The 23113-nt window shown below is 35.5% G+C and overlaps 1 protein-coding gene across 8 annotated transcripts in view; it reads left to right on the plus strand.

Annotated features, from left to right (window-relative positions):
• Nucleotides 1–23113, plus strand: part of LOC149546844 (uncharacterized) — a 48922-nt gene that overhangs the window by 15278 nt on the left and 10531 nt on the right. For 7 of the 8 annotated variants that reach the window (XM_089791384.1, XM_089791381.1, XM_089791385.1 and 4 more), the window contains 2 exons: nucleotides 21600–21754; nucleotides 21950–22051. In XM_089791384.1, coding sequence (XP_089647510.1) covers nucleotides 21600–21754; nucleotides 21950–22051 — 257 coding nt within the window. Of the gene's footprint in view, nucleotides 1–21599; nucleotides 21759–21949; nucleotides 22052–23113 lie in introns of those variants that run through there. The other variant, XM_089791388.1, reaches the window with a different exon arrangement.

Raw genomic sequence — 23113 nt, forward strand, 5'->3', positions numbered from 1 at the left:
GCATTAGACCTGAGCTCTTGCCACCTTTCTCCATTTTTAGGCCTGCAACATCAACACTTAGTCAGTTTTGTGACTCTATCGCATGAAATTAGAAATTTCTGATTTTATCATATGAAATTAGGACTAAATCTAAAATATCTACTCGCTGCTTCCTGAACTCAGACCCCTGTGATTTGTATCAGATCTGAAAATTACTTAATATATACCATGAAAACAATAATAGAATGATTAAACCATTGCCCTAGATATCCTAAATCCTTTATTGCATCATTTTTAACAAGACTTTACCATGAAGAGGACAAAAGACACTACAAACAAGCCTTTGTATAGATTAAAATAGTCCCGAAAATGATGATTAACCTCTGAAATGTTGCAAATGATGAAGCCTTGAGGCGCTTGAGTAAGTTTGCTTAAATTGGAAGTTAAAGCTTGCTGGAAATGATCAAAATTGATGTTCTAGATGCTGGTAGTCAACTGATACTTGTTGGTAGATGAGTTCAAAAGTTGATGCTAATCTGCAAATTGAATTTCACCACTTGCTGTCCATGGCCCTGCAAACAAATGATCAAGTAATATCCACAATCTGTCCCCTCTGATGGTTCGAACCTTCTGAGTTGTTCCTGTATTTGCAATTATAAAATGATCTTTAACTTGTGGTGAATAGCCTTGAATATATAGAAGGTGGTTTGGATATGGTGCAATTACTAATACAATTTGTTTTTGAATATTTGCAATCCATAATTAAATGGCAGCCACTTCGTCTATTGGATCCATGGCCTATCATTTAATTCAATCCACCTCAAAATTTGATTTTTAGAGCCCTTTATTGAATCAAGCTTCCTTCTTTCATGTGATTGCAAATTGGCATTAAATGCATGGCCTCTAGTGTTTAAGTTCGAGGCAAATTCAAGTTGCAAAAGCCTTGCATTGAGTTTTGCATCATATGATTTGCATTTAAATTTAATCCTTATTTTGCAATTGCATCGAACTTTGTGCTTACTCCAGCATTGGAGCCATGTTTGGGATCCTCTTCCTCGAGTTTTGAGTCAATGTTTGGATGTTTTATTTGAATTAGGGCCTAGGCGCTTTAATTTAGGGGACTAATTGGACGATTTGGGGCCTAATAAGGCCACATGCTACTTGTTTATGGGGGCCATTCAATCCTATTGATCTGATTTGCATTTCCAGCTCACATGCTACATATAGGCTGGGCCTTATTCCATTTAATGCACAGATTCCCTATGGGCTACATGTTACTTGCAATAACCCAGATTGCAAACTCCAATGCTATACACCACATTCTAGGGCTGGATTCAATTCAGATTTTGATCCTAGCCCTTGCAATTTAGTCCACACGCCTCATATTAAGGCTGACTTCTTAGAACTTTAAGCCCAGATCAATTAATGAGGCCACATGCTACCTTCTAAAGGCCTGCACTCAAACCTAGAGCCTTGATCTTTGAATTTTAGCAGTCTGCGTCTCATAAATAGGCCCTGCTTTTACATGTCACTTGCTAGCTGAGGATCAGATTTGAGGTTGAATTAAAGGCACCAATTGCACATGTTACATCATTTATAAGGTCTGATTTAGTTCACTGAGTTCTCAAAGCAACTTAAGGAGTCTCTACCTTGAGTTTTGGGTTAAGACTTATGAGTTTTCAAGGACCGTGTTACATGAATTATTGCTGCCAATCAGATCTGGCTCCTTTTTGGCTTAGGCGTTGGCTTTTGATAGCCCAATCAGAGCCTCATTTCATTGAACTGTGGAGGAAGAGGCCCACATCTTTTACACAGAGCAGCATATTTACACAGAGCAGCATATGTTGCCTTTAAATGATGTTGATGGGTCCAAGGCCACAAACTTTGACATGAGGGCTTGTTCATTAGAGTTTTGAGTATTTGGTTTAGAATTTGAAGCTCATCCTACTAGAACTGATCTCATGCATTATCTCTCTTTTACTTTACCCAACATGAGAGGAAGAGGTGCTTCCTCTACTTTAAGTTTGAGAGAAGGAAGTGCTTCGTCTATACCGTTTGAGACTAAGGGGTTGTTCCTCTACCCACTATTTGAGACAAAGTGGTTCTTTCAACTCCTCTGTCCATACCTAGGCAATGTTGCTCTCCCTTAGCTCATGATTTTTCTTTTATATGTGACTTCTAGACTTAGCCAAATTTTGCAAATGTTCCAGCTTTATCCAACAAGGCCTTCTAGAGCCAAGATTCATACGACTACCTAGATCTACCAGTAAAAAGAGGGGGATTCCATTTACAATGTGGCAATGGTGTGAAAACCTCACAACAGGTTTCCACCCCATCGACTAGTGAGATTCAAGTATCCCAAATTGAGCCAATAGCAAAATTACAAAATAGCGACAACCAATCAAATGACACCAAAACGTGAGCCAATCAGATTTAAGCATCTAAGTTAACAACCAATGAGAAATTTGTTTTCCACTCAGGCTCACATCAACTTATCATTCAGATTATGGTTTCCTTTGCATCTTTCTTTCTTTGCCAATTTGACGAACATGGACACAATATTATTGAGCTCACTCATTGGAGGCATGGATGTATTTTGTATTCTCCAATCTGCTAAGTCCATTTCAATCTTAGTTGTAGTAATTATTTTCTCCCATTCAATTGCATTGTCTTTTGGCTAAGGCCATGGAAAGTTTGAGAGATGAAAATCTTATTAAATACTCCTAGTCCTTTCTATAATACTATTCTCCTCAAAGGTGTAAGTTCTCAACCTCTCCTTCAAAATCTCTAAGATTATGTTTTCTTCCTTTTTCTCCTCAAAGTGGAAGGCAACCTTCATAGCACCTATAGCCTCCTCAATCATATTTAGGATGGAGACACCAAGATGAGCGCTATCATTCCTTATTCTTTGCAATGTATCTTTCTCATGGATCAAGGCAAAGTACCACACTGTTGCATCCTTCATCTTTGTTGCTTTGAGCACTTTACTTCTCTCCAAGAATTGCCGAAGAAATTCTTTCATAGCCTTCAATTTAGGTATCGTCTTGTTCTTGATATTACCCAAGTAATTGGTAAATTATTTGTTGTATTAACAAATGATCAAAGAGATCATTATAAATAATTTACAATAGGTACGAAATAGAAAGTTTCTGATAAGAAACTAAAGAATATTGTAGAAACAATCTTAACTACCTAATTTACATAATATACAAAAGATGACCATAAAAGTAATATAATAATATTCTAATACCCTCCCTTAATGATCAATTTGTCAATGACACCTAGTTGTCCCCTGAATTCAACAATCTTATCTAGACCAAGAGGTTTGGTGAGAATGTCAACAATCTGCTCTATCGTTGGAACCTACTATAAGTGAACTATATTGTCTTCAACCAACTGCCAAATGTAATGACAATGAACGTCCACATGTTTGGTTCTTTCATGGAAGATTGGATTCTTGGCAAGTTTGAGAACTCCCTAATTATCAAAGAGCAAGGAATTCGGGCCTACTTAAGATAAGTGCATATCCACAAGCCTCTGACAAAGCCAAACTGCCTCACAAGCTGCCTTAACAGCTCCTCGATACTCTTCTTATATGGAGGAGAGTGAGACTGCATGCTGCCTTTTACTAGTCCAGGTGACTCCACCAAATCCCAAACTGAATACATATCCAGATGTTGACATCTTGCCATATCGAATCTGCCCAATCTGAATCTATGAACCCACTGAGTCTAGAATCATGATTCCTAGTGTAAAGGAGTCCATAATCTAAGGTAACCTTCACACTAAACAATACATGCTTCTTTGCTACCCAATGATCAACCTTGGGGACTGTCATAAAGTGTGAAATGTTGTTCACTGCAAAATTGAAATCAGGTGTAGTGGTAGTGAGATAAATGAGACTGCCCACTAGTTGCTTATAAATAGTTTCATTAACAAGAGGAGAGTCAGAACTAGCTGACAACTTCAGTCCTTTCTCCATAGGTTTGTAAACAGGTTTAAAATCCTGCATATGAAATTTGTCAAGCAAGTTCTTGACAGACTTAGACTGAGAAATAAAGATGCTACCATCAGTCTACCAAACTTTAACACTTAAACAAGAGTAGAGAAGCCTCAATTGTTGTTGAAGATTGTAGCTGTGATAGAGATCTTTATCTCTGGTTTTGCTATTGAGAAAATACCTCTGTGTTGTGCCAACAATTGGAGAAGAGTATTTATGATAGTATTTGAGATAATATTTATATGAAAATGACATGTGTCATGCAAAGAGTAATACATTTGGATACATCAAGAGTCTTGTGTTCGGAAATTGAAGAGACCTTCGGGTGTAATATGAAGTCTCTCATTTCAATTTATTTATGTGATTTCTTAGTGTAATGTCACATGTCATCAAGTGGAAAGCATTGTACTTCAATAATTATTATCAATAAAAGAAATATTTTTCTGGTGTGGCTGGGTTTTTACCTTCAAGTGAAGGGTTTTCCTTGGATAATGTCTTGTGTCTTATTGTGCCTAATTTTTGATTCTATTTTCTTTATTGCTGTTTATCTTTATTACTGGGCATTTCATTAACATGGTACCAGAGCTCGGTTTTGATAACAATAGTAAAGGGGAATATATAAAGCTATTTGTGTTTGCTAAAGTTTGGGAGCATCTTTTTATTTCTGGATGCCTTCAATTAGGAGGTCGACTCAGCATAATATGACAAGTGTGAGATTATTTTGTGAAGTCATCTCCATGTCAGGGTATTTTCAGTTATTGTTTCAGGCGAATACTGGACTCTATACCTTATGTGTCGAAAATCTACTACAAATTGTGGAGCTAATAATAATTTGAATTTACATTTGGTGATGTTTATGTTTGGAAGTGCATGGAAGCTATACCATTGACATGAGCTGGTCGACTTGGGCAGCAATTGTATTTCCTTTTCGAGTCTATGTGTGTTTGTAAGTTCTTTTACAAAATAAGTAGCTACTACTTTGTATTGGAAGTTTTTGGTCTTCATTAGAGGTCATTGCATCTTTTCCATCTCTGAGTTTATTCAAAGATTACTTGGTGATGGAAAAGAATGCGTTGATGCACTAGATTTAAGGATGTCTAAGTTAAAAGATTTGTCTGGAAGCCCTGAGGTAGGCTTTTTAGTGTTGAGGAATATCGAGTAGTTTGTAATAGAAAGAACCATAGGAGTTGGGAATCCATATATCTAGCACAAACAAAATTCATCTTCTCCTTTTCATGCATATTGAGCATATTGATCTTGGTGAGTTGGGGATTTACATATAATATCGATTGTAATCTGAGTCGGGTCAATTGCTGCCTATGAGTTGCTTCTTTATATTGTTGAAGTTTAGTACCGGAGTCGAGCATAGTTATGTGGGTCTGCTGGAAATTATTCAAGTATGACTTCTTTTTTATCTCCCTGTTAGCTGAAAGAGTTCCTACATAATGACATGGCAATTATTTTATTTTATCAAGCCTTTTGGCAGTTCATTGACTTCTCTTTTTTTCTTTTTTGCATCACACCCTTTGGTGTTGTTGGAAGTGACCAAGTAGTTGGTGAAATATGACAAGATTTAGAAGAGGAAGAGGAAGAGGAAGTTAGGGCTTGAATTCTCAATCACCATAAGGGATGAAGATGAAATGTGTCCATATCCGTAGGTATTTGAAAGATTAGCAAATGAGCTACATTTCTACCCCCTAGCATTTTATTCAGCACGCTTAGATTATGATCCCTACAATAGAATCAGAGTGGTGGCTATTGTAAAATACTAACACAAGATTCACCTTGAAGACTTCTGGGCCAACGTTGCAAATAAGTACAAGGTCAAACGCAGGATGTTTTCTAGATTGCTACTCAACATGTTTAGGGAATGCAAAATTATCCAAGTACCAAACCATGTGGAAGGAGATACAAACCTGTTCCAGTTCAAAAATGAGGTGGAAAGGGAGAAGATCATCTAGCCTTATGATTGGTTCAAGAAGGAAATACTTGATCTTGTTTAAATATCTGGATCAGTTTTACAAAATGGTGGGTTGAGTGTCTAATTAGCAAATTGAAGGTGACCAAACATAGCTTGACTTATAATTTGATGGGGCATCATCCATTGCGGGATGATAAACCAAGGTAGTCATCACGAGTTAGAATTAAAGAAGGGGAAATTCCACTAGAGAGTGTTGGACAAGAAAAGGGAAGAGTATTGCCCAAGAATCGCAATTGAGAAAGAGGCCTGAATTGCTTGATGAGGAACCCCTATAAAAGAGGCAAAGATCAGTGACAACTCCATTATTGCCAAGTAGGACTTCAAGCTTACATGAGATTGACCCTTTTACAAGGGGAGTGGTTGAAACAGGGAGGAGAAGGATGCCACATGAAGATCAAATGACCTAGTGTAAAATAGAAAGCATTGCTTATCAAGAATTTGTCCAAGGAAGAGATAGAGAGCAAGAGTTTGCTACTGAGGAAAGCCTTGGAGCCATATTAGAAAAGGAAATGATGGAGATAGAAGTTTCTACGACAAAGACAAAAGTTTTTACTACAGAAGTAGAAGTTCCCATCGTAACAGTAGAAAGTCCCATCGTCGATGAAGAAATTAATGATAGGATGGTGTCGAGATAGGAACAATTGTCAATCCATGATCAACGTACTATCATTCAAGATTGGTTAAGGCAAAGGTTGTAGAGGATTTGTCAAAGAAAATTGTCCCTGCATTGGAATTGCAAGAAATCTTGGACCAAGCCAACATGCTAGAAGAGAAGGGAAAATTGGTTTTTTTTGCAAAGTTCATCAAGGATGAATCTGGATCTAGGACTCTACAAGTCGCAGTACCTATAATTGACAAAGCTAAGGACTAGAGTGCTTCAGACAAGTATAATGTGACATAATTGGATCTAGGACATGCCACTAGGGAGTAGGTCATTAAAGAATATGAGGACTTTGTCTAAGAAATAAAGGAGAAGATGAGGAAGTTGAAGGAAAAATTCCAAAAGGTGAAAAGTGGGAACATGACTTTGTGCGAATATCTGAACTACTTATCCCATCGAATAAGAAAAGAAAACCATGCCTTTGTTCCTCTTATAGTTCTTCTAGCTGAGTGACATATATTACTCCACTAAGGAAATTGATTGGTCTATCTAGACCTATACATTAATCGTATATTCTCTTTCTCTTCCCTAACCCTAATCAAGGTTGAGGTGGGAAAATTTGGGCTGTTGGTTTTGTTTAAATCCGGGACATTGGACGACTCATTGTAATTTGAGACTTAAATAAATGCCTCACTTCTCATTTATAAAGGATGGAATTTGGAGATTGTTGCTATGAGTTGCTAAGATAATAAAGTTGCCATTGAAGTTTGGTGATTTCTTAATGTATCTTAGTGCTTAAACATTCCCTTTGTTCCCTCACCCAGAATAGTTTTGTTTTCATGTATTTAGATGAATGTGATTGAAAATGTTGCTATGGTGAAATCTTCTTTCTCATACCTTTAGTTCTCAGGTAATTCCTAATTGTAGTGTAAGGCTAGATCCGAGTGATTATGTGGATGCTTTACTTCTATCTTTTTTGCACATTATTTGTTTTGATGGAGCTCATTGGGATATGAAAACTATTTGCACGACTCTTGAAGATTGCACCAACTTCGTGTAGTTGTTGAATTTGGCAAAGAAAAGTCTGGTAGATTTCGTCATAGCAATGTTCATCTTTCAAGTTCTTAGGATTAGAATAGAATTCCTCAACCCTAATCTCATTCACTTTTTGCATATTGCAAAAACCTCCCAAAAAAATACTATCATTGTAATATCATTTGAAAGCTCCTATAATGAGTATTATTCTAAGTTGAATTGAGGAATATGACTTAAGGCCTCCTGTGATACTAGCATATCACATTTACCATTGAGCTTATCCAACCTAGAAGGAACCCTAGCAATTATTTGTGTGATCTTACTTGCAACCTTAGCATACATTAAATTTTGAGAGGACAAGTTACTTCGATATTATATTCTATTGTTTATGTGGCCATAAAACACCCATCAACAAGAGTTTGTAACCCTTAAAGAAGGACAACTCACAGAGCATTGGCAATTTGAACTTCTTTTGCAAATTTGTAGCATATTCTTGGCACATCTTGTTGCTACTACCACAAAAATTGATGTCACCCTTATAGATCACAACAACCAACAAATCATCTCCTTTATTCTTGATATTAAGATTGCTATAATTCCCCTTTTGAAGCCTTGCTCTTGAAGATACCTATATAGCCTTGAGTACCAAGCTGTTAGGGCTTGGTTTAGTCCATATAGTGCCTTCTTTAGCTTGCAAACATAGTCCTTATTTTCTAATAGAAGAAATCCTTCTAATTGTTCAATATACATTTCTTCCTCCAAATTTTGTTTTAGGAAGACTGCTTTCACATCCATCTTGTAGACTTTGAAGTTCTAAAAGATGACAAGGGATGAAAACTTCCTTATTGCTTCCATACAAGCAACAAGAGAAAAGGTTTCTTTGAAATCAATTCCTTTGACTTGAGCATATCCTTTACATACTTTGTTCCTTCCAATGTGGCCATCCGCATTCAATTTGTTTCTGAGCACTGTTAAGTGTCGATGACATTCTTGACCTTAGGTCTTGGGACAATTTCCCAAGTTTCATTTTTCTTGATTTGATCCAATTCTTGTTCCATAGCCTTTATTTAATGCTCATCCTTGCTTCTATAGAGTGTTTTGGTTCTATTTTAGAGAGCAAGCACGAATTTGCATGTCTTGATGTTTAGTAAATTTCCTCCTTGCCTGATCTTTGTATCTTTGTATCCAATGATCAAGTCTTTGGGAATTGTTTTGGAGAAATTTGGATGGAGTCTTAGCTTGTGCTCTTGATGGTGTCTTTGGCTTCTTTTTCTCATTTTTTTCTCGTTTCTTCTTTTTCTTTGCAGATGTCTTCATTTTGACGAACATCTTCTTGAACTTCTTTACTGTGTCTTCTTTCACTTTCTTTCACTCACTTTCAACTACCACATTTCGCCACTTGCTATAACATTTGTACTCTTTGCTTCTCGTGGAGTAGCCAAGGAATATTCTTTCGTCAACTCTAGTATCAAACTTTCCTAAATCTTCTTCATCTCTCCTTATATAACATGTTCTTCCAAATACTTTGAAATAGTCCATTGTTGGAGGTCTCTCTTTCGCTAGCCCATATGGTGTTTTCTATCATTTACTCTGATTTTTTCACTATTCATCAAATGTAGACTGCTGTGTGAACCACATTCCTTTAGAAAGTATCAAATAACTTTGACTTGTTTAACATAGCTCTAGCCATTTGTTGTACCGTTCTGTTATTTTTTTTCAACAAAACCATTTTGTTGCAAAGTTCTTGCAGCTGAAAATTGTCTTCTTATCCCATGCTTTTCACATGAATTTTCCAATTCATTAGAGGTGAATTCTCTTTTATGTGATTGAAGACATTTGATTTTCAAATCTTATTCATTTTCCACTAAGGCTTATATGTTAAACTTGTGAAGAGCTTCATATTTCTCTTCTGGAAATGTAACCCAAGCCAGTCTAGAGTAATCATCAATTAATAACATAAAATATATTTCTCCTTACATGCCTCTTGTTTTGGTTGGACCAAAGAGATCTTTATGTATAAGCTCTAGTGGTTTTGATGCAAAGTATTTAATATAAAACTCTCTCCAGTCTACTTCCCAAGTTGATATTGTTTACAATTGATGCTCTCAGGCTTTGAGATCCTTGTTATGTCTCTCATGACTTATGATTGATCTTGACAAGATTGCGAAAGTTTAGGTACCTTATTCTCTTCTGCCATAACCAACACTCATCATCGTGCCGCATCAAACATCTTTGGCTTTCAATCTGACTGAGGAAATAGAGATTGTTAGATGTTCTGTATGCAACTGCTATCAATTTCCCATCCTAATTGATTTTACATCCTCCAGGATGAAATGTAAGATGGTGCTCTTGATTACACAATTGACTTATACTTAGGAGATTCTATATTACTCGTAGTATTGTCTTTAAATTTCACCATTCCTTCATCCTTTTGTTTGAGAGTAAGAAACTTACTTTTGTCTTCTGTCATTGTCTTGGGCAACCGCTATCAACATACCATCTATTTGCATTGTTTTGTGCATTTTGAGCTGTTTGAACAAATATGGAATTTTCTTTCTTTTCTTGTTCCTAATTCTTCTTTTTCTAAACTTAATTTGATTAATTCTTTCTTTTGTTAATATCCTCCTTGTTTTGTCTTGGAGACTCACTAGAAATAGTTATGCAAAAATATGTTGCATGCTCAAAATTATTGCATCTGTAGCATATGAAGTTATAATGCATCAAAGGAGCAAATGAATAGTAATTTCTTTTGGTGAAACCGGGATTATTCCTTCCACAAATTGTACACTCTATTGCTTTATGACTAAAATGATTGCATGAAAAATATTAGCCATGAAAGGTATAATGGAACTTGGCTATATGTGGCGGGATTTTATGAAAGGGCCTTTTGAAGTTGTTCTTGATTACCTTTGGAGGGGGATTGTTCTTTTATGGAACTTTATTGTCCTCCTCCTTGATCGCCTCCTTTTTTTGTCATCCTTGGTGGAACTTTTGAGAGTTTTGTTGTAGCTTCTGACTCTTCTTCATTTTCATTTTGTGGCTGATCTGTAGCTTTGGAACTTGTAGCCTCCTTTGTCTTCTTTTGGTTTTCTTCAAAACCAAGATCAGTTTTGATGAATGGTGACCTTTGCAAATTGCTGATATCATCTAATATTTTAGTGCTTTTGTCAAACTTCAAGCTTCTACTCACCTATTGAACATATTTTTTTAAGGTCTACAATCATTTTATCCATTTTTTGAGCTTCACAAACCTCTTGAATTCATATCTTTTAATGCCAATAGGTTTCCACAATCCATGACATTATGTCTGCAGTGCTTCCGGATTAGATTGCATATGTAAGTTTGCATCAACGTTTCAGATCACACTCCATGATCCATTATGAGGATGAAATCTCTTTCATCCCAATGATGGACCACAGAGTTTGCATCAACGATTGGGAGCACATTTTGTGATCCATAATTAGGATGAAATCTCTTTCATCCCGATGATGGATCATAGAGTGTGATCCGAAACATTGATTTCATCATGATGATGGATCACAGAGTGTGATCCAAAACGTCGATGCAAAACTTAAATACGCAATCTAATCTGGAAGCACTGCAAACATAATTTCATATCTTTTGTTTTGGAATTTATTTCTTGAGCTTCTCGTTTTCTCAATAAGCATGGTGGAGTTCTTTCTCAGATCTACTTCTTCCTCTTCATTGCACGCTTCCTTTTCTCCATCTTTGTTTCTATAGTCTTCTACTTCCATCAACATGACAAATATTTCTTTGCCATCATTGCTTGAACTTTCATCGTTGCCTCTCTCCAATGAGCTGTCTTTTCTCCAATAAAAGCTCTTCTTGTATTTGTAATGGTCTTCTTCATCCTCACTCCTTTCATTTGTAAAATCTTATCCTGTGGACATTATGAAGCAAACTGTCCTATTTTATCACAGCTAAAACATTCGAGTGGTAACCCACCTTGATATTCTATAGTCTTCTACTTCCATCACCATGATGAGTATATCTTTGCCATCATTGCTTGAACTTTCATCATTGCCTCGAATAAAAGCTCTTCTTGTATTTGTAATGGTCTTCTTCATCCTCACTCCTTTCATTTGTAAAATCTTATCATGTGGACATTATGAATCAAACTGTCCTATTTTATCACAGCTAAAACATTTGAGTGGTAACCCACCTTGATATTCTATAGTCTTCTACTTCCATCGCCATGATGAGTATATCTTTGCCATCATTGCTTGAACTTTCATCATTGCCTTGAATAAAAGCTCTTCTTGTATTTGTAATGGTCTTCTTCATCCTCACTCCTTTCATTTGTAAAATCTTATCCTGTGGACATTATGAAGCAAACTGTCCTATTTTATCGCAGCTAAAACATTTGAGTGGTTACTCACCTTGATATTCTATCATTAATTTTCTCACAAATAAGCTTCTTCTATATTCGTTTCATTGCATGAACTCTTGCTTGGTTCACATACTTTGCTTTTTCACTTTCTTGATGCTCTAAAGGCTGCCTTTCCTTTTGCTGGCTTGTCTTCAATGCTTATAAGTTATTTCATAGGTGGTAAGAACCCAATGCTACATGTTTTTTGTTAATGTATCCAGATCTTTGGTTTCTTCAATTGCCAAAACTTTGGAATCAAATCTTAAGGTCCAGGACCTTAGAACCTTTGGGACAACAATGCATTCATCAACTTATTCACTGGGTCTTCAGATAATGTTCATGATCTCATCAGCGTGAAGCAAAAATGAAGCTATGATCTCTTCTTTCATCTTCAGCCTTTCAAATTTTTTATGATGAGTTATAAGCTTCACTATCTTCATTTTAGCATCTCCTTTATAGAAATGTTCTTCAACTTATCCCACATGTCCTTAGCTGATTTGCAATGCATAACTTTCACAAAATCAGATTCAGATAATGCACACAAAATCACATGCTTGGCTTTGCCATTATTCTCACTTTATTTCTTTCCAACTTGATCGATTTGGGGAGTTGATGGGGTTGTGCAGCCATTTACTACCGATTGCCAAACATCACATCCTAGGGCATTCAAGTAGGCTTCCATCCTTACCCTCCAAAAGGCATAATTTTCTCCATCAAAGAGTGGTCCTTCGTATGATGAGAATCCATGTCCTTGTTCAACCATTAATGCTCTTGAAGACCTGGTGATTTGCAATGCATAACTTTCACAAAATCAGATTCAGATAATGCACACAAAATCACATGCTTGGCTTTGCCATTATTCTCACTTTATTTCTTTCCAACTTGATCGATTTGGGGAGTTGATGGGGTTGTGCAGCCATTTACTACCGATTGCCAAACATCACATCCTAGGGCATTCAAGTAGGCTTCCATCCTTACCCTCCAAAAGGCATAATTTTCTCCATCAAAGAGTGGTCCTTCGTATGATGAGAATCCATGTCCTTGTCCAACCATTAATGCTCTTGAAGACCTACATCCAAGTGGTTAGCCTATATTGATAGGAACCTGCTCTGATACTAATTGAAGAGCACACAATTATACTGAAAGCAGGGTGAATCAGTATAATACAATTCTTTTAGTTTTCAAAACTTGATTAGATCCGGTAGTAATAATTCTAAACTTAAGCTACCTCAAATGCAAGATTTGGCAAGAAGAAACACAAGAAGAACAAATGATACATGTGGAAACCCTTTTGACAGAGAACCATGATAAATATTGTTTTTGTATTACAAACTTCTTACAATTTTTATGTGATAACCCTCAGCCTGTTATAGCTTGACAACACTAATTTTCCTTAATTATTTAGTTGTATGAAATTTTGTCTAACACTTGGCAAGCCATTCGGTTATCAATGTATATATGGTGTTTTTAAATTTCAAACACAATATTATGAAGTGTAATGAACAACTCACAATTATTAGAGAAATCAAGCTTCAAGAATTTTGCATAGATGAATACCAAACACAGATATGAAATTCTGCCTTATGATTTGCATGTATAATTCTGAATATGTAAGGCTCCTCTACTAATGCAACTCAATTGAAACACAAACTACAACTGAAATGAGATTGCATATACTCGATTTAATTACAATGAACCTGAATAATGTGCAGTCCATAGTGTCCAAAGACCAGGCGTAGCAAGATACCCGTGTGTTTCCAGCCAGCTTGATATATTTTCCAAATTGGCCACGTTTGGCAGATTACTCACAATCACAGGCCCTTCCAACTGATCACAGCTCCTTATTTCAGGTGTGTAGGCTCTGAATTATGTAACGTGGCTCCAAAAACTCAAATGCAGCCTCCCCAAATATGAACCACAGGTGACTGAAATGGATCACAGCCTGTCTAGGGATGATCGTGGGCCTCAGGAAGATGATTGCAGACCCCTTTAATGTGATCATAGGTGTGTAGAAGGTCCAAACACTGCTACAGCTGATGTATGCAGCCTCACAAATTGCATCACCAATGTGATAAACTCACCAAGTCTTCAATGTTTTCCTAGCAACAGTTCAAACAGAAGGAAGACACCAAATTTGAGAATGCCAATTCTTAGATTTTTAATCCACAATACGTCAGCTAGGGATTAAAATGCACTCCTCAGTTTCAAACCCTTATACTTCAGCAAGGGTATAGATTCTAGAAATCATCAACCTCAGAAATCCTCACAAAGACAGCAAAGGAAAAATAGGCAATCAGATGGCATTTTCCTTCACAAAGGCTTTATATTTGTAATCCCTAAATGACACTTAGTTTCCCAAAAATAACTCCACTTTAGAAGCTTCATCAACACAACATCACTTTATAACATTAAATATAATAAAGTGCCTTATAATAATGTAAACTTAATTATTAATTAATAAATATGAACCCGTGCAATAAATAGCCCCATCCCCTGCAGGCAATGACCAACTACCAGCGTCACCAATTGCACTGCTGTATGTGTATGTGCTAAATGTGGTCAGCAACACACTTCAACATAGTCTTTATATGCAAGATTCATTCATTGGTGGATATGAAGAAATCCATTGTGAATGATCCAGCAAGACGACCTGTTGCCTTTTATCTAACAGGAGTTTGATTTGCTCTTAGAACGGAAAGACTCAGTGACCATGAGTTGCTGCTAGAACGAAGGATTTGAATGTGTATGAATGCAACTAATCTATGTTTTTGTAGTTTTTCAAATGCAAATAAGTGTAAAGTTAATCTAGATGAACAAGTATAAAGAAATTTAATCTAAATATATGCAAGCTATTATAGAAAGTAAATAACAATGCTATTAAGCTAAATGATATGGAAGTAACTAGTAAGCAATAAGCAAAATTCTGCAGAGTTTCAATACTCGAAATTTGCACACTTAGAAATGAGAGATAGGAATCCTCAATTTATAAGAAACCCAGAAAGATCAATGATGGAGATCAAATTGGATGAACGGTCAAAGATCGATTCACAGTTGAGTTCAAATGGGAAGTTTCCATTTAAGAGGGAGTTAACTGCTCAGTTTAATTAGTTAACTTGTTTGTTTCCCTTTGTGATTCAAGTTAACTGATTCTGTATAATTTCAAACTTGAGAGATGATTTAAAAAAATTAAGGATATTAATTAAATATTATCTCATTTTATTCTCAATTATTAAATATTAAGTTCAAATAATTGGCAATTTGAGATAAGGTAATTTAATTAATTTAATAACTTCCATTTCATGTGTAATTGGCTGAAAGGATATTATTTTAATAAAAAGTGTTACAACTTAATATTAAATTAATTAATCAAAGAGGTTTAATAGCTAATTTTAAATCAAACATATAGGAATTTATTAATGTTTAAAGATTATTGCATATTAAAGATTTTATGTAATTTATACTCAGATCGAGTAGAGATAATTAGGACCTTGTCGATTGATGTTTGGAGATTAGGGACAAATTGGTTTAGGAGATCAATTTTAGGGTATTAGAACTGCCAAAAGTGGCAACTGCCCAAATTAGACTTACTAAAAATAGTAAGTCCACAATTGAGACCCTCAAATCTCACTGTCAGCTCATGAGGGTCACTATGATGAACTGACTCAATGAACTGCAGACACCAATCTTCTTCAGATGATTCGTAAGCACCAGCCCACTGTAGATAGCAATCCCCAAACTGAGCACTGACTCAGCAAGAGACATCAATCTCTTTTAGCGAGGCAATAATGTCAAATGACAAAAAATTGGTCTCCGTAAATCTGGTAAAATTCTGCCTTAAATGGCTAATCCGGTAACTTCCAGATCTGCCCTAACGAATTCTCAGAATTCTGCTAAAAAATTTATATCAACAAACTGCAATATTTCTGCTCAAGATCTTGCAATAATTCCCCTTCAAAATCTGCTCTTAGATCTGCATTTAACTCATCCTCAAAGTCCATCTTGGGATTGAAACAATCTGCCCGTCTTAAAAAAAACTTTGCTCATAGGGTCTGCAATAATCTACTCATATGTCTGCAACGATATTCAATGATGATTGCCGATTTATGTTCCTTAGATCTGCTTCTAAGATCTGCATAAGAACTGCTACAAATGGAAATGATATTCAATAAAAGGCATGTTAGAAAGATCTCTAAAGATCTCTTAGTTATATCAAACATATGCACCCTTTCACCAACCGCTTGCTTCTCTTTCAAGTGTGTTGGTTTCAAAAGCGACTTTCAAGTGTTGGAAATGTTTTGGAAATACAAGAAGAAACTTTTTGGAGTTATAAGGCTTATGAACTTTTTAAAGTGATTTATAATGGAGTTTCTGGAAAGTACCCTAAGAAGGCCTATAGATAAGAGGTTTGAGAGCTCTCATTTGGTATGTTGAAGATTATTATTTCTCTTTTTTTAAAACCCTTCTGGCTTTGGAGATTAGTCTTGGTTATTCTCAGTCTTTTTGAGGGTGGAAACCCTCTTGGGAAGATTGGCTTTAGTGGTGAAATATCTACCTTGGTTAATATTTGGTGGAGTCAAATCTGATTTTGCATTGGGGATTAATGATTGGATTTTCGTAACTGGTGAAGTCTTCTTTAGAGAAAAAATTCTATGATTTACAGTTTGGCAAGTTGTTTGTTTTTGGACTTCCTGTTCTTGGTCTGAGAAGCTCATTATGTGTTTTTATCTTGGGCATAGGGGTTTGATGATATTATTGTGTGCTTTGAGGGTTTCATATGGTGATTTGTTTTGAATAATTCTGCATGAGGTGTGTGGAATTGTAATCCTAAGTGTATGCGATTATAGCTTCTTTCTTTGTTGAGTCAGTAAGTGTGCCCTTGGCATGAGTAGTTTAATGCAGGGTAGAGTTGTTTTAATGGGTTAAGGTATGAAATTCTTATTGGCATATCTTGACTAAGTTGAATGCCATGGTGTTCAGATGATTATAATGGCAAGAAGATTGCTACAGAGACATTGGATAAGATAGCCTGGATGCCTACATTGTATATCCACTCCTGAGTTTATTTATAGTATCTTGTAAGGCAACATACAGTGTTCACTTCTGCTTATTCTGGCCTCCTTCCATTGCTATACATTTCAGAGGTTTGGAGGGCTTGATTAGAAATCATCAAGGTTGCATGGGTACTCGTACCCACACACCTGGTACTCGTACCCACGTACCCAAGTACCGGGTACACGTATCCCGCGTACTGGGTACTCGGTGGAGAGCATCATAGCTAAGGACCTTGATTAAGATTCTGATTTTTATTTTTTGGTTTTTTATTTTTGTATTAGCTTGTTGTTTACCAAACTTAATTCAATACCAAATCAGTTTGAAACTTTGATACTCATTAACAATAAACTTTATCACTGTTCAAGTCATAAGTTTATCATTTGCAATATGTCATTGTCATATGATTTAGGATCTTCTTGTTCATGTTTAAAGTCTGCCTTCTTTGTTATGCATCCAAGCATTTATCATGTATTATTATTTCATACATATAGCAATTCTGAAACTGAAAACAATACATTACATTTGCAAACTTTATCACTGTTCTTGTTTTGAAAAACCATTGTCATGACTCATAATTTCAGATTTTTTATAAATATAAAAGTATAATTTTTAAATAAGTTTAACATACCCAAGTATCTCCGTCCCCTATTATGAAAAATACTTTAAACATTAAACATTCAGCAATAGCATATATATATATATATAATAATTTGACTTATGGCTCATGTTTTCAAATTTCTTGTTTTGAATGCTCAATGTCATGACTCATGACATATATTTTGATTTTTATATTTTTAATAAAATATTAATTATATAGAAAAAATTAGGCATACACACGTACCCCCGTCCCCTATTTTGAAAAATATGCGTACCCGTACCCATTCCCGTTCCCGTACCCATGTACCCGTGCAACCTTGGAAATCATAGTGGGCATTGGTTATAGCAAGTTTTGGGATTAAATTTCTGTTTTATCTGTAGATGTATTTCTGCTATTGTTATGAGAGATAACAGCCAGATTTTCTTCAGATCTGCCCTTTACCTCTGCTTCAAGTTCTGAAGAAAAGTTATATCCATTGCAATTGCTGCTTTTGAGGAAGAAAGGTCAGAAAGAAATACCTTTCTCCTCTGTAATTTGCTGCCATTGATCATAATAAAATGTCTATGATCAGCATTTCATTCTATTGGAAACTTGTTAAATGTTTGTGTAATTTCAAATATGACCTGCATAATATTATGAATGCTGGTAAACTAGCTTGCAAAATACATTGAAGACATATCTGCAAACCTAAAACTACAGCAGAAATGCTATATTTTCTTAATGCAACTGAACTCTTTGATAATATGTCTGATTACTAATCCATTGAGAAGTGAAGGTGCAATAAAATTTGGGTTGCAAACGGGGTAGCATCTTACATGGGTGGGGATGCATCCCTGTTTAACACAGGTTTGATATGTTATGGATTTTTTGCTCTCCTGTTGTCCTGAAGGTTGCCACAGAATCTTTCACCTCTGGGATTGTACGATTACTTGTGCAACCCTTTTTGACTGATAAACATGTATACGATTCTATTTTACTGACAAGATGATTCAGATCTAATTATCTAAACTGAACATACTAAATTAAAAGCGTCAGCTGCTGCACTTGACTGGTCACCATTAAAACAACAATGCAATCACCAAAATGGGGCATGCATTCACAAACTACTTATTATTTATTTATTAGCAACCCCAACAAATAAAAGCACAATATAGGCATGCAACCTTCTTCCCCCTGTGAGCTTTTCCAAGCTTATAATTATCTTGCTCTCATCTTATAGACCTACGGAATCTGGACCACCAACCTCTGTTTATATCAGTGCTGTATGGAATATCTGGGACAGGGACACATGCAGACTCTTGGGAATGGCAATTTTAGAACTAAAATTTGGGGATGGTGGGGGATATCTATTGTAAGAAAATATAAAAATTAACTTTTAAAAATCTAATTATGAAAAGAAGTAAAGAAGTTGCACATTATCACATTGAGTTAAACAGCGTGAAATTTTTACAAATTTGTAGTTGTACAACTTTTTTTGTGACATACGTCTTTACCTCTATTTGAAGTGGATTTTTTTTTTGATAGGTAATGGACCAAAGCCTAGATTAATTATTATTATTTATTGAGATTAATTATTATTATGTGTTAAGTGGATTCGAACCCAAAACCTCCCCGATGAGAGGCTCACAAGTTACCGTTGTGTTATAGGCTCTTGCCTATCTCAAGTGGAAATTTTACTATTGAGTGTTGACCAAGATTCCACTGTTAGACTTTGGATGTCTTCATTCCATCTTGATTAGAAATTTTTACCATTGACCTGGACTCCACTGTTTCTTCGTAAGATCATGTTTTGCACCATCCAATGTCTCGATGTCAACAATGCTATAAATTTAGTGAGCAAATGCACCACTTCTGTAATTTCTGTTTTCTGTAATTACCGTTGTGTTATAGGCTCTTGCCTATCTCAAGTGGAAATTTTACTATTGAGTGTTGACCAAGATTCCACTGTTAGACTTTGGATGTCTTCATTCCATCTTGATTAGAAATTTTTACCATTGACCTGGACTCCACTGTTTCTTCGTAAGATCATGTTTTGCACCATCCAATGTCTCGATGTCAACAATGCTATAAATTTAGTGAGCAAATGCACCACTTCTGTAATTTCTGTTTTCAAAGATGACAAAACCTGGTGCCATTCTTTAACTGAAAAAAGAGTAGCAGGCTTGACCACTATTCATCAGAATAAATAAAAGTAGATGGACCAACGTTGGACAAGTGTCAAGAAGCCATTTTCTGATATCAGGAAGGAGCTACACCATGTTCCAAGTAAGAGTTTCACTAACAATAAAGGTTCACAAAGATTTGTAGGAAAAGTTGCAGTACAAATATACGTGTGAAATCCCATCATCTTCAGTAAGATCATCTTTTGATTGTAAGCATGGTAGTGTTATTTGGACCCAAGATTGATTTGGCAAACCAAAATCATAAATAGAATTTAATTATTCAGGATTTAATCCAGCACAATGTATGTATAAAATCCAAGCATCGTCACTAAGATCATTGTATTTGCTTTCTACATCATTTGACTGTAACTATGGTAGCATTATGCAGAATTGAGATTGATTCAGAAAACCAAAAATCTAAATAAAATTCAATTTCTTGGAATTTAATCAAGTCCAGCTAAAAGATTTGTTTTTTCAACTCTTTAAGCTGAGAATGGAGCTCTGAGTTCTGCAGGTTCTGGGGTAGCACCCCTTGTGGGGTCTAGGGGTAGTGCCCCTCATGAGATTTTGTTTGTGTTTCACTAGGCATGTTCTTTAATGTCATCTTGGGTGGGTTTGAGTGGTGGACCCTACAATACCAAGCCCTAATTAAAGCCTTCAAGGTCACATGCCTCAATGCATGTTTTTCAAATTTTTAGGTTTAGGGTTAAGGCTTTATGTTTGCTTCTTTCTAAAACGTTGTTATTTTGTTTGTAGAACATGGTGATGCCTTCCCATAGTTAGGATGTTTGAGAGACTGCATATCCCCTGGCTCAATTCCTGTTCTGTAGTGCTGTCCCAGAGATGTGATGTGCCCCTGTGATTATTAGGGGAAAATGAAAGAACTAGAGGCTCAAATGTTTTATTGGAAGTTTCTTCCGATGTGATTGTGCCATCCCAAAGGATGGCAGGGAAATCTTCGTCTGTCTCACTGCACTTGTTCCTGGGAACAGGAGTTTCATGCCAACACTGTGTTACTGTAAAACATTGCTCTGTGGACTCGTGCATGGTTTCAACTCCAGCATCGTCATTCATACCTTTCCATGACACCTGAAGAAAAGATTGAAAAAAGAATCTCATCAGCATTCCAAATAGGAGAATTGTACATTATAAGTTTAAACAAAGATAATGATACCATCATAGTAGAATGTTGTGGAAAATATAATAAACACGTAGTTTGTCTAGTAGTGGTGATAGTTTGTTGGATGTAGTTTTCTACTTATTTCCTTACTGGGAGTCGCAACACCAATTAACCTTGATCTTCCTGATAGGATTGCATTAAATTGGCCTTATTTCAATTAAATGCCAAAGTGATATATATAGGTCTTGCTAAAGCACTGGTGAAAAAGGATAGAGCATAACTTGCTTTGTGACTAGAAAGATACCAGATAGTAGAACAAACATATTTGGTCTTCCTTTTATGATATAAAACTTGTATATGGTCTAGTATCGCATGCTTCTAATAAATATAATGAAGGTATATACTATTTACCATGAACTTGGTTCCAAAATCTTAATCGTAATGTTTATAAACAACTTTAGCATAACTATTTAGTTTTAATTTGATAAGATTTTCACTGCATTTCATGTGCTTCAATGTCTATCTGTGTTCCTCAGTGTCATCCATGTTTGGAGTTTCCATTATTCTTGTTGTCATTTTGTCTCATCACCCAATCTTATTAGAAGTTTAAAATATCTTTATATCTTGAAAATATGTGGATGGAATTAATGAGCACCCTTAACATACATGGAGTCTGGCCAGGCTGCAGCATACTACTATCATGGTTTAATACTAGATGAGGGAAATGCAGAGAACACACATGCTAATGCAGTATCATCACTTCAGGCAGCAGAGCAGTTTCTGAAAGACGGTAAAAAGGCTTGTGCTGAATTCTGTCAGGCAACTCCAACAACAAGGTAGTCTGATTTCTACAGGCATAATTTTTGCACATTTTCTTAAAATGCATATAAATTAAATTTGTTCTTTGGTTGTCATCTGCAGTATTGTGCCTAAATGAAAAATAGTTATTTCTCATCTTTTTCTGGAAGTGTACATTACATTCTGAGTTACAACTATGAATATAGACTGAATTTATCGGACTTGTCATGTAGTGTGCCTCCTCTCTGGGGTGCTATGAAGTATCTGTCTGAGAAAATTCCAAAGGATTCTTCAAGCAAGGCACACATCAACAGGGATATTTATAGTCGTGAAAAGTAAGTAGCATAAATTCCCATCTAGATACAGTATTGGAAAAAATCATAATGAACCTTACTAGTCCTCTCAATGATCTTTAAAGATTAGGTGTTTTTTGTGATTCTGAATGTACAATGCAAGACTTACAGTAGGTTATGTAGGAAACTCTATAGCTAGTTCTTTAGTCATTACTGTGTATTAGAGTCATTTAGTTTCTAGTCATGTATAGTTTTTATTAATTCATTACTCTGATATTCTAGATTGCAAATCCCAAGGAAAAATTAATTGTATTGTCTTCTTTGGAGGGTCAGTTTTTGTAGTTTTAGTGGTTAGATCCAATGGAAATTCAAATTCTTTATTTCTGTTAAAATGACTGCTTTTGATCCTTAATTATGCTCTTTCATATTTACTCTTTAATATTTATTTTGTGGTACAAAGCATTGATCATTTCCATTTAAACACTCTCTTAAGATCTCTTACCTACAGATCTGCTAAATTTGAATTTGACTTCACTGTTCTGATACAGAACACTCCAAATGTATTGTGTATATTATTGTCAAGATTGCAGTTTTTTCCTCTACCATAATAGCTAAACAAAGTAGCCTCTAGTCAATTTATTGTGGTAATTGTCCATTTAAAGGATCTATTAAGAAAAATAGGGATTCATAAAATTATTGTTTTCATTCTGCTTCTTAACTGCAAGATGAATATTTAAGCAGAAGGCATTAATTTTTTGAGAAGAGCAACTTGATGTCTGAGATTAATGGTTCATGTTTTGTCTAAAAATGTGCAAGACCATTGAAATGTTTGCCACCATCCATTTTCCCTCAATTCTTTTTATTGTTTTCCGCTAGATATTGGGGTTCGTGCTATTTTTATTTGCAAATTGTATCTGTTTTGCATGCTAGCATTAAGAAAACAATAATATACTACGACTCAACTTACACATATATAAATCACTGCTTTTTTACACCCATTTACTTGTGTGAAAAGACCACCCAAATATCTTGCATCACTGTTTGATAAAGGGTGATGTGTTGAGGCAAATCTGCAGATTATATGAGATAATTAAGTTTACAAAT

This window comes from Cupressus sempervirens, chromosome 7 (assembly GCF_028749045.1).
Source record: "Cupressus sempervirens isolate cs-2001-9-10 chromosome 7, ASM2874904v1, whole genome shotgun sequence".
In the NCBI taxonomy this organism is placed as follows: Eukaryota; Viridiplantae; Streptophyta; class Pinopsida; order Cupressales; family Cupressaceae; genus Cupressus; species Cupressus sempervirens.